Source organism: Anolis carolinensis, chromosome 1 (assembly GCF_035594765.1).
Source record: "Anolis carolinensis isolate JA03-04 chromosome 1, rAnoCar3.1.pri, whole genome shotgun sequence".
Taxonomy (NCBI): domain Eukaryota; kingdom Metazoa; phylum Chordata; class Lepidosauria; order Squamata; family Dactyloidae; genus Anolis; species Anolis carolinensis.
Window position 1 is genome coordinate 131,146,722 of NC_085841.1, and position 12,305 is coordinate 131,159,026.

A 12,305-nucleotide genomic window follows, 5' to 3' on the forward strand; every position below is an offset into this window, starting at 1 on the left:
AAGAATAAATAAATTGAGCCTCCAGGAATATTTTAAAAGATTGAGATTTTTTGGGACAACTGAATAGAAATGAAAATGTGCTGTTTCTCTGTTGTTTAGTTGCAAGCATGCTAAAATGACATTTTTCAATACTATTTTAGCTAAATAGTGGTATGCAACCTTGTCTGTGGTATACAGAAAATCTGAGAAGACACTTGACAGTGTTTCAAGATATGAAATTTCTCTTGGATGATTTCCAGCCAATCAGTAATGATTTAGAAGCCCTTAAAGTGCAGCTTGAGCAATTGGAGGTAAGATTATTGACTTTGTATAGGAACTGTATAGATAATGTAGGTACAGAAATATTTAATTATTTGTTTGTATTCCACTTTCTGAACAAACTAATACTTGCTTAGGCTCAGCTTGAACAGCCAAATATTCAGTATGTTAACACAGTAAATTAGATATATATTTCGGAAGAATACTAAAAAATAGTTCCTCATCTCCTTCTCTTTCTCATCTTAATTTATTATCTAGAATTCAAGGTAGCTTACACTATTGAACAAATGCAGCATGGATAAAACATGCACAATTAAAATGTAATTAAGCTATCTATAACATTATAAACAACTTGAAACATCCATTAGAAAAAAGTAAAATAAATTTTAAAGGGAAAAAGCATTGTAGCACTCAATAAAAAAGCATTTCCCCTAAAAAGAGGAAATGACCAAAAGTCTGTCATGTTGCCCCTCTTGACATAAGAACAACAATGAAATGACCACTCTAGTCTCGAGAGGTGAGTTCTAACATCTAGGAACAGCCACCAAGAAGGCCTTCTCTTGCATTTTCATGTGCCTGTAAAGGTAACAGAAAAGAGTAAGGAACCCTTTCTGATTTCAGGGCCCTGACAGGTTTAAAGTGAGAGAATATATTTGTTCACAACATTTATATCTATGTACGCCTGTTAACAAAAGCATTCCAAGAGGACATAACAACCAATGGTCCCCATTACCCAAATATCAATCTTTAAACAACAGACTATGAAACCGTGTAAAATGACATTAGCAGTATTTGTGTTTCAGTGGTGGAGAGGGGGGAGGAGAACATTGGACAATGACAGATAGTGATTAGAGACACATAATGTATATAAAGATATGATATTCTCACAAAACATGAGACATTTGGATCATATTCTTTTCCTTCTTCCTAGAAGCCTAGGGTAATATAATAGAAATTATCCCATGTTTACAAAGCCATATGGTGTGATTTAATCTGAGTTGGGATTTCAATGCAGAGCCTCCTTTCAAGTCTAGCATTTTGTGCTGTTCATCACATTCACTTTCATTGACCAAGAAATGTCATCCATCTTTCTTTACTGTACTTTTTTTCTCAAATCTATAACTTTATTTGTTTTATAAAATCAAAATTTTAACCTTAGATTTGTTTGCTTGTAGTCCTTTGAGTCAAGACTTGGTGGCTTTGCTGTTATTTTGCGCAAAGATATGAAGTTGGCAGAAGAGTTTCTAAAACTTCAGCACAAGGATATTCCCAGAGAGCAACTTCAAGATCTGAAAGAAAGCTATGAATGTTTGGAAAATAATTTCTTGATGGTCTGTGAGATGTCTTCAAAGCGAGCAAAGCAAATAGTCTTAGGAGTAGAGTCTGAAATGGTAGGTACACTCTTGACATTTTTTAAAATTTATATAGCTCTTAACTTATCCCACTCCAAAAGCTCAATCTTGGTGTATTAGCTTAGAACAAAGTTAAATAAAATATATAGTCATACCTTGGATATTACTGGTACCCACAGTTTCACTTCTGCCAGTACTGACTGAAGTTCCTTATTGCCTTTTCCTTAGGAAGATGGCGGGGGGTGGGGGGTGGGAAGCAGCACCACTGTCTGAGCCAAGAAAGGAACCTCTGTCCTCTTACTGCATCAGAAGAGGCGCGTTGCTCTGTGTCGTGCTGCCAGACTGTCCATGTCTCACCTAACCTCCGGTAATAGAAGTGTGGCTGGGCTGGCCATGCCTGTCTTGGCTGGACTCCCTGAACTTGTCACAGCCAAGGAAGGACCTTCCATTAGGAGAGGTGTGACTTGGCTGTCTAGTCCTGTCTCAATTGAACAAGGAGCCTCCACCCTCTTACTTTATCAGGAGAGATGTGGCTATCCACAGCTGGGTTGTCCACATCTGTCTCAGGGGAGAAGCTCTCTTCTCACGTTGCCCTGCACTTGAGGGGAACAAGCTGCACCTATACTACTATGGCTTCTCTCTGTGAGCCTTGGAGGGAGGATACAATGCTATCTCTATATTCACAGGAGCAGTATTTGTGGTTTCCTAGGGGTGTGCGAATCCATTTTGTTTTCATTCTGTTTTTATTTTGAATTTCGGGTGCCCCTGTTCTGATTTAGGGAAGATTCTGCAAGATTAGAAGAGGGACTGTTCAGATTCATAATACATAAACCCGAATTCCCGTTTCTGTTTTGGGAAGAATTTTCCCAAAAACAGAACCGGGGGGGGGGGGGGATCTGAAAACACAAAGATTCTGTGTCATTTTGAATATCCTTACTATCCATGTTTGAAAAAATATACCTTTTCTAGGCATTTCCTTAGTTCTCAAGTGTGGCTCATAGTATTCCTGTCCTGGAGGTCTTTCATTTTATTAGGGTTCACTATTATTCCATTTTGCATATCCATGTGAAGTTGAGGAATATCTCCTGTAGATATAGGAATAATTTTGTATTTTGACTCTGAGCTCAAAAATATTGGATTCACTGTTACCCATGGTTTCATGTATTCACATGAAGTCCTGCAACATGTCCTCCATGGTTACAGGAGTCAAATATTACATAAAGTTGTTGAATAGTTTATGTATTTGATAATTAATTTTTATGAGGAATTAGTGATTACATTGTCCTCTGTATTAACAACTAGGTATGCCCAAAAATCATTTTGAATCTTATATCGAAATTATATCAGACTGTTCTCGCTTTTTGAGACGCATTCCGAGACGTTGTCTCACGGCGCAACCGGCAATGTAATTTGAACCATCATTGGTCCATTCTCTAATTGTCTCTTAATGTTTCGTTAATTTTTTTCCCCAATTTTTTAAATATATTTTTTTAAATTTTTTTGTTTCTGCAACCTATCTTGAATGGGAGCTTAGCGCAGCCTAACTGGCTGCTGCTGCCCAACATGGCTGCCGCTCCCTGGCTAATCAGAAGCTTCCATGATGGACACAAAGGTGGGGGCTAGGGTCCTCTGCGTCCACGTGGAAGATTGGCATAAAAACCCATTGCGCAGCCCGGGTGAGCCATTCTGGGATGGGTTTTGCGCGGAGAGGGTGGTGGTCTGCAAATGCAGAGCAAGCAAGCCTGTCTTGAGGGAGAGAAGGAGAAGGGGTCCGGTCTGGTCTGGCTGTTCCCACAGAGGGGTTTGGAGAAAGGGTTAAGCTTTTGTTGCTGGTTCCTTCTCTTGTGCGTGACTGTGTTAATTTGGAGTAGCGCTCAGCTATAGAGCTGTGAATTCCAGGTTTTTTTTTCCATATTAAAAAAAATTATCTAGCTTTCAATTTCATTAAGAATAGTTCTTGCTGAATCACAGCATACATTTGTTGCAGAATCAGTAGTCTATTTCATTAAGAAGGCATTGCCTTTGAGGCTTGTGGCATCACATAGCCAAACACCATTGATTTCCAGAATTCTTGCTTACCAATATAGCAAGGGAATTTATAGTTTTCAAGGTATCTGCACTCCTGGCCAGGGCATAGCTTGGCGTGATCACAGCTCCATTTCTAATTGAAGGCAAGGCATTGCCTTTGAGGCTTGTGGCATCACATAGCCAAAACAACATTGATTTCCAGAGTTCTTGCTTACAAATATAGCAAGGGAATTTATAGTTTTCAAGGTATCTTTGCACTCCAGTCACAGCTCCATTTCTAATTGAAGACAAGGCATTGCCTTTGAGGCTTGTGGGATCACATAGCAAGACACACCATTGATTTCCAGTGTCCTTCTTGCTTAAAAATATAACAAGGGAATTTCTAGTTTTCAAAGTATCTGTGCACTCCTTGCCACGGCATTGGCCAGCTTGCTCACAGGTACTTTACCAAAGGAAGGCAAGGTATTGCCTTTGAGGCTTGTGGGATCACATATCAAGACACACCATTGATTTCCAGTGTCCTTCTTGCTTAAAAATATAACAAGGGAATTTCTAGTTTTCAAAGTTTCTTTGCACACCTTGCCAGAGCATTGGCCAGGTTGGTCACTGGTACATTAACAAAGGAAGGCATTGAGTTTGGGGCTTGTGGGAGCATATAGCAAGACATAGCATTGAATTCCAGTGACCTTTTTCCTAAAAATATTACAAAGGGAATCTCTAGTTTCCAAAGTTCCTTTGCACACAGTGCCTGAGCATTGCCTGGCTTGGTCACAGGTACATTTCCTAACGAAGGCATTGGGTTTGGGGCTTCTGGGAGCGCATTGTAAGACATAGCATTGATTTCCAGTGTCCTTTTTCCTTAAAAATATTACAAAGGGAAAATCGGACACAGAAACAAAGTTACACAAGTAGAAGAAGGACTTTCACATTGAAAAAAACACAATTGAACAGGAAATAAAACTTTCAAACCAGGAACAGGTTTCTTCAATTATTAAAAAATAGTTTATTATAAAAGCTATGAAAATTCGCCAAAAATCAGAGGATACATGAAACCTTCTGCAATTTGGTGAGCTAGGAGGGTTGAATGTGTTCTCCCACTGTACCAAATTTGATCAGGATAGCTCAAGAAATGAGGGTGGGAGAGCCCTGTAAAAGTCCCCCCCAGGTGCTTTTTTTTGGCGATTGTGCATGCGCATCCGCCATTTTAGAAACATTTAGAAACATTAGGAATTTTCGGAAATATCTGAAATTTTTGAGGGGAAAAAAACCCAGAAATAGTTTCTATATCGAAGCGCCGGCTCCCCCTACTTTAGAAACGAGAATTGAAACATCTTTTTCATCGATCGGACATGCCTATTAACAACATTGGAAAAACTCATCTTGTACAAGCTACTTCAAACCAGTCCATTAGAAATTAATTTAAATCAATGGATTATTTATAGCACACATTTGCGATGAAGGCAAAGAGTATTCAGTGTTGCTTATCTTCAGGCAAATGTACATAGGATTGCACTTTGAATTACTGTTAAAGCGAGTTGATAGCAGCCACATCAAGTGATACACATGGTTGAATCAGCCATCATATATCACAAACACAGTGATTTCTAACAGTCTCGGACTCAGTGCTCTTTAAGATGAGTAGCTTTCATGTCCAGGATCAGTCTTTGGTAGATTTTGTCCTAATGAAACAAAAATGTTGTATATGTGTGTGTACAACACTATCTGTGAAGTTGCCCTAAGTTCCAGTTTGAAAAGAAAGGAAGTTCCATGGTTGTGAAATAAGAACTGAGATTTGAAAACAAATTGCTCCCCCTACATAATTTTGTTTGTGAAGTTATCATAACTCCTTTATCCTTTGTATGTGAATCAGAACGAAATAGACATGACATGTGAAAATCATAGGAGTGAAGAATCTTTCCTTTGAAAGGTCCACATTCTTTTCCATGAAAGTATATAATACATGTAATTATAACACCATGAACATTAATATACAGTACTATAGTAGGTGGATCAGACCCATATCTCTTCCCCTTTCTCTCCCTTTTCATGTTTCCTTTCTCCTCTTCTTTCTCTCTCCTTTCCTAGCTTCCTCCTTTCTCCCCAACTCTTATACAGGAAAGGACCTTGTGAGAAGAAGGCTTAATTACTATATGGAGCAGGTTCAAGGGAGGATGGGATGACATGGGCTAGATGGGGAGGCCTGATCCTTGTACACAGAAGATTTTTGGTGAAATAAAATATTTCACTAGGGGGAACTCTTTTTTAAATCTATTTTTCTAGGCTAAACTTACAGCATTGCATCAAGAACATCTCGTCAAGCTTCAGGAGTTTACAGACTGGATCATGGAGAAGAATGAAATAATTAAAAACCTCAAAGTGGATGTATGTGATATCGAAGATGTGAGACAAAGTTTTCAGTTCTTCAAGGTATGTGTCATACTACCACATTTTCACTTTTGCTTTCAATATGTAGTGAGAGAATTTCCATTGCAACAGAAAGAAATTTAATTCTAAGAGTGTACCTACACTGGACAGGTTTGCCCTGCCCTCAGAGTAGCCCTGAATCAGCACTTATATGTCAATTATCTCGATATCCTGGGACCAATTTAGGCCCAACCAGGTTATCATTTACTCTGTGCTATCATTAGTGTTACTTCTAGTCAGACATGGAGCACTCTTTAAGCTCCTGGTCATTGAAGGTTTCTCTGCTGATGTCAGAACAGGTTGCCTGTGTGACTAGCAAGAAGTGGGTCAATCTCCTTTCTTCTTGCTAATTGAATGGGCGTTTTGACATAAGCAGAGACATTTACAAAGGCCAGAAGCACTGATCAGTGCAGCGAAAGGGTGATGGCAAGTAGTGTCTATCTGGACAGCAGGTCAGCCAAATTGAAACTGGTCCTGCTGTCCAGATTGCCCCTAAGCTTCAGGATACTCTGGAGTTTTAACCTTGACTTTGTCAAAAATGAAGTAAAGTTGGTTTAAAGTAGAAAGCCTCTGTGCATCCTGAACACAGCCAGCAGTCCATTCACAGTGAATACAGGGTTTGGGTCTGGTGTAGGCAAGCTCCACGTTTTACTGTCTCAGCAGGTACCAATTTATTTGGGAGCTTAATAGTCACATAGTGGTGTTATGAATTAGTACATTTGAAAAAGGTTAAAGCCTAAATGTCTGATAACAGTCACAAATCACTTCTGGTTTAACAATGACAAATTACTATATAAAGGAGAGATTTATAAGTAAACATAAAATCTAGGGTGATGGTTGGATGTGCTGAACTTTTATGCCAATCCAACATTTTCCTTAAGTAGATCAGATTCCATAACATATAAATTCATATGATTCTAATTGCCTTTTGAAAATATAAATAGGCTTTGGGTAAGATTGTCATACTAGTTCCCTAAAACTTACAAGGTTTTAAAAATTTGTTGTTGTTGTTGTTGTTGTTGTTGCCCTGCTTTGTCTCTCCCAAAGGGACTCAAAGTGGCTTAACAAAAAAACATTAGTACACAATTTAAAATATACAAACATTAAAACAGAATTAAATATAAACAGTATTAAAATTCATAGTTAAAAACAATTCAAACATAATCAATGCATATTCAAGTTAAAACCACAGCACCTCCTGACTTAAAAACCTTCATCTTTAAACACCTGTCTGAATAAAAAGGTTTTAGTCTGCCATCACAAGGACAGGGAGGGGGCCATCCCGGCTTTCCTGGGCAGGAAGTTCCAGAGTCGAGGGGCAGCCACCAAGAAGGAAGGCCCACTTTGTTGTTCCCACCAACTGAGCTTGAGATGGAGGTGGGATCGAGAGAAGGGCCTCTCCTGAAGATCTCAGAGCCCAGGCAGGTTTGTACAAGGGGATGTGGTCAGCCAAATATGCTAACTGTTCTTCATTACTTAATTTGCAGGACCTGGAAAAAGATCATGGATGTAAAAAAATTCAGCTGGAATCCACAGCCTTTGACATTCAGTTTTTCATTTCTGAACATGCCCAAGATCTTTCCCCAAACCAGAGCAAGCAGCTCCTGAAACTCTTAAATAGTACACAGAAACACTTCCGAGAAGTTCAAGAAACAATACAATCCGAAGTGAACCGTTGTGAAACTCTTTTGCAGACAGCTCAACGTCTTGTTGGCCAGAAGGTTTGCTTTTCCTTAGCATTATGTTGACACGATGTAGAGAGATAATAGCAAGATTCAGAAAGTACCAGCAGAAGAGTTCAACTTATCTGCCTTTCATAACTGTTGGCAAGCATTTTCTACATTTGATGTTTAAAAGAAAGTTTTTTGTCAGTAATATTTAACAGCAATATTTAGAAATGTTGATAAGATTCATACAACATGGATAAGAGTGTAGTCAAGGAATGATATCTTTTGTTGTTTTTAAATTGAATCATAAATAAATAGCGCTGAGGCTGAAGAGTCTAGAGTTAGTCTCTGAATCCCCTGCAAGAGTGATATTGCATTTTCTGATTCAGTCATCTATCCTGAGTCCTTGTGTCAAGTCCAAAAGCAACAATTGGTGCTTCTCTGTGTTAGAAAATTGTTGTGCAACTTAAGGAGCACTATTCTTTTGTGGGTCATTTGGGTTGCAGATGGTGCCTTGTCCCACATCCTGAGACACCTGGTCTGAGAATTCCTCATTTTATAGAAAGTACAGAATGCACTCAGGAGGCTTGGGGGTTTATCAGAGGGAGGGTGATATAGGCAGGAGGGATATGGAGAAATCTATTAGATTGTAACCTGCGAACACAACTTCCTCTTAAAACTAGTCTAAGACAAGGCATTTTGCTGACTGAGACAATTTTGCTCCTGGCTTTAGTACAGAAGCTGATCACACTAGCCCACTGAATTATTTTGGATTTTTGGCTGTGTCCTCCATGGCACCTTTGGGCATAAGAGTTTTTTTGGGGGCATATAAGGAAGAATGTGTGTCACATAGAAGCTTGCCATTGTTCCTTACTCTTAGTATGGGTTGCCTGAGCTAGTTCATCTTTCAGGGTCCAAACTGTTTAATATTACCCTGAGAAAACTACTTGTCAGATTTTTTTTAAAAAACAACAATCAAAATGTGAGGTTTTAAAAAGATAAAACATGGGGTGGTTATAAGAGTAATGTCATTCCATGTTCTCTTTTATGCTTAAAACACAAATTTGCTTTATATGTAGGCAAAATTACACATGCTGCCTGACTTGACACATATTTTTCGACTAACCTATGTTTTGACATCCCTTTTTCAGAATTAATACCTGCTTATTACAGGTTTCAAGCCATTCAGAAATTTGGATTTTCACACGCATAATGCATGGTCAGACTTCTGCTGGCGATTCCATCCAAAACCTGGTCTCTTTACTTACTGCATTTGTCAGGTTTATCCATATCTTCTATATTCAGCTTCTTATACCTATATACAACTGCTTTCATGTTTACAGCATACTTTCTGCAAAGATGTCTGGTAAAAGCTTTGTGATGTGATTGTTTGTATATTCACATGTATGAGAGTTTCTTGGCATTCCTGTTCAGGTTTCCTCTTATTCTAAATTAGGACTTAGAGGAACAGCATCAAGATTTTAAAGAAAAACTGCAGGATATATGTGACCTCCTCACGCAAACCGAAAACCAGCTCATTGGCCACCAGGAAGCCCTTGTCATTGAAGACAGCAAGACTGAGTTGCAGCAATATCAAACCAAACAACAGGTAAAGACTCGAAAAATTATCAAAGACTGACTACAGTTGCAATTCTAAATCCACGTGCTTAGAGTGAATTGATATTTGTGAAAACTTCTGAAGTACCTTGTCTGAAATCACTTTTAAATGTTGTAAAACTGTAACTGTTAATTGGGCACCTTATAGTCCTCTCAGTTTCTTGTAGAAAGCAAGGACAAACATTCCTGAAATAACTCTTGTCATCTCTACAAATATCTCAGAATTACTATACAAAGTAAAACAAAGCAACAGAACAGTAATAAAATGAAATAGGGGAGATATATCCATTTCTAGTCCAAATGTGGGTTCATTTGTTTACCTACTTCCTTTATTTTTCTAGAGTGTTTTCACTGTCATAAAAATACAAAGTGAAAAGATAAAACTGCAACACTGGAAATCAGAAAACATTCTACAGATTTTAAAGTGCAATTTAAATTTCTTGTGGAAGGCATTCCATTATGGAGATCCATCCCATAGTAAAAAAAAAGCCCTCTCTTGCTTTTTTTTTTAAAAAAAATTATAAATTTATAGTATTTATACCTCACTCTTAATCCACACAGCTTATGAGAGAAGAAATATGTTTATGGCATTCCATCTGTGTTTTATGTCTGATTTCCCAATATTAGGCAGAGTTCTCAGTTTTAGGTAGTGTTCTCAGGTCCACTTCAAATCTGTTTCCAGTTTCCAGCTGTTAAAAATCAAGATTTTTTTTTCAAAGTCCTTACGAATTTATTACAACAAATTAAACATAATAACAGTTTTTTTCCAACATCACAGTTACCAGAAAACATGATGGCAGATCTAGGCTACACCTTTATAGAGAAACATCTAAGAAGTCAAAAATAAAATAATAAACAATAAAAATATATAATTCGTTCCCGTCATTCTAATGTTAATTTTAACACATTTTATATAATAAAGGAAATAATACATATGCTATATGAGTAAAAATTATGTTTTCTCTTGACCTTTTTGTGTTTTTATTTTTCCTCTAGGAATTACAGAAAACTATGCAAGCAAATACGCAGGCATTGGCTGAAATTGTGAAAAACACAGAGATGTTCTTAAAAGAAAATGGAGAAAAGCTGCTTCAAGAAGACAAGATCTCTCTTGAAAAGAAGCTGAATGAAGCTAAGACCAAGTGTCTCCTGCTTAGCCAGAAGGCAGAAGAATCCAGAAAAGAGCTGGATAAAGCTGTGACAACAGCTATTAAGCAGGAAACAGAGAAGGTTAATTGATAACCACTTAAATTCTCATTTTAAAACTGCATGTTGTTTACGTTTTTATCACATGTGAAGGCTGAGAGTGCAAGGTGAATTTTCTAAATGTCTAAAACTCCTTTGAAAAGTAGTAAAATCCAAATATTCACCAAACTCAACTTTATCATCACCAATTATCCTATACATCTGAATATTGACATTCATCAAACTCTTTTTTTAAAGTTCATAGAATTACAAGTAGTTCCTAAATGGAAAGTTTTATAGGAGTAAATTTTAGAGTTGCATTTATGATCAGCTGTATTTGTTTTTGTAATTGTTTTGTGGAGTCTACTCTAGGACTGCATTAAGAGGAAAAACATTCCTATCATTATTTTAGCCTAAATTTGCACTAATATACCCCAAATGGAAGCCTTATAAATATATATATTTGAACCTTTTTTGATGGAATTAAATAAACCTAAGCTTGAGCTTGACTATGAACTTCAATTTACACAGGTTGCAGCCAGAGAACAGTTGGAAGAGAGTAAAAATACAATAGAAAATCTTTTGGATTGGTTGTCAAATGTAGACAAAGATGCTGAACATGGGAAAAAGAAATGCAAGCCAGCAATCAAGCAGAATGGCAATCATATTCAGGAGGAGGATGTGGAGGGTTTGGTGGAAGAAGAAGATGAAGTCAATGGTAACTTGCTAGACATTGAACAGGAAAATGAAATCCAGATAGATGGGCAGCTGAAACCATCGGAAGATAATCTCAATATGCAATATCAGAAAGCTAAGGTACTAGTCATAAAACATTTGTTTCCATTCATATCTGTTTTAGAAAAGACATGAGGTCGATGTAGCATTGTCTATACATATTTCTGAGCCATACTATACTCATGTTGGAAAATACATGATAGTCTTGGAGCATGCAAATCAAGGCCTAGTGAAGCTAAGATACATGGTTTCAGCCTACCTATACGGCAATCTTTGGCACAGTTTTTGAGAGTAATACTGCCTACTCTTCACTGTATTGGAAATCTCCCAGCAGATTCATTCCTAAACCCACTGAGAATGAAAAATCGGTGACAGATCTCCATGGCCAGCAGAGAGCCATCAGTCAATCCAGCAGGAGATGTGGCTCATTCCTGTCTCCCCGCCATGGAGATCTGTCCAAGCTAATCACTGCAGCCTGTTTCTTCTGCTGATGTCAGAATGGGGTACCTGCACAATCAGCAAGGAGGGTGTAGATCAGTGGTTCTCAAGCAATGGGTCCCCAAATGTTTTGGCCTTCAACTCCCAGAAATCCTAACAGCTGGTAAGCTGGCTGGGATTTCTCGGAGCTGTAGGCCAAAACACCTGAGGAGTTACAGGTTGAGAACCACTGGTGTATATCGAGCTTCTTTCTTGTCACACGCATACCTTGTTCTGATCTCAGAAATGGCCTGGTGCTCTTACTAGTGGGGTGCGGTGACGACAAAGGGATGAGTAATCCGTGCTGATCCATCTGGACAGGGGAATTATGCTGAAATGGACCCAATCCAGCTGTCTAGATTGCTGTGAATCCCCAGGATACTCTGGAGTTTCCTCCCAACTCTGGAGTATCTTCCTATTTTATCTAAAGTGGGTCAAAGTTTGGTTGAGGCCAGAATACCTGGAATACTCTCCAGAAGTCCCCATGCATCGTGGAGACAGATAGTTTTTTCATCTGTGTATGCAGAGTCTGGGAGTAGCTAACATCACTGGACTCACATAA

General features: G+C 38.2%; 1 protein-coding gene across 25 annotated transcripts in view; it reads left to right on the plus strand.

Annotated features, from left to right (window-relative positions):
* The window catches only part of dst (dystonin), a 448,648-nt gene that overhangs the window by 293,786 nt on the left and 142,557 nt on the right, over window positions 1-12,305 (plus strand). For 15 of the 25 annotated variants that reach the window (XM_062982326.1, XM_062982385.1, XM_062982334.1 and 12 more), the window contains 7 exons: window positions 141-290; window positions 1,434-1,649; window positions 5,919-6,065; window positions 7,550-7,783; window positions 9,186-9,338; window positions 10,343-10,576; window positions 11,063-11,347. In XM_062982326.1, coding sequence (XP_062838396.1) covers window positions 141-290; window positions 1,434-1,649; window positions 5,919-6,065; window positions 7,550-7,783; window positions 9,186-9,338; window positions 10,343-10,576; window positions 11,063-11,347 — 1,419 coding nt within the window. The remainder of the gene's footprint in view (window positions 1-140; window positions 291-1,433; window positions 1,650-5,918; window positions 6,066-7,549; window positions 7,784-9,185; window positions 9,339-10,342; window positions 10,577-11,062; window positions 11,348-12,305) is intronic. The other 10 variants (XM_062982357.1, XM_062982367.1, XM_062982359.1 and 7 more) reach the window with 1 other exon arrangement.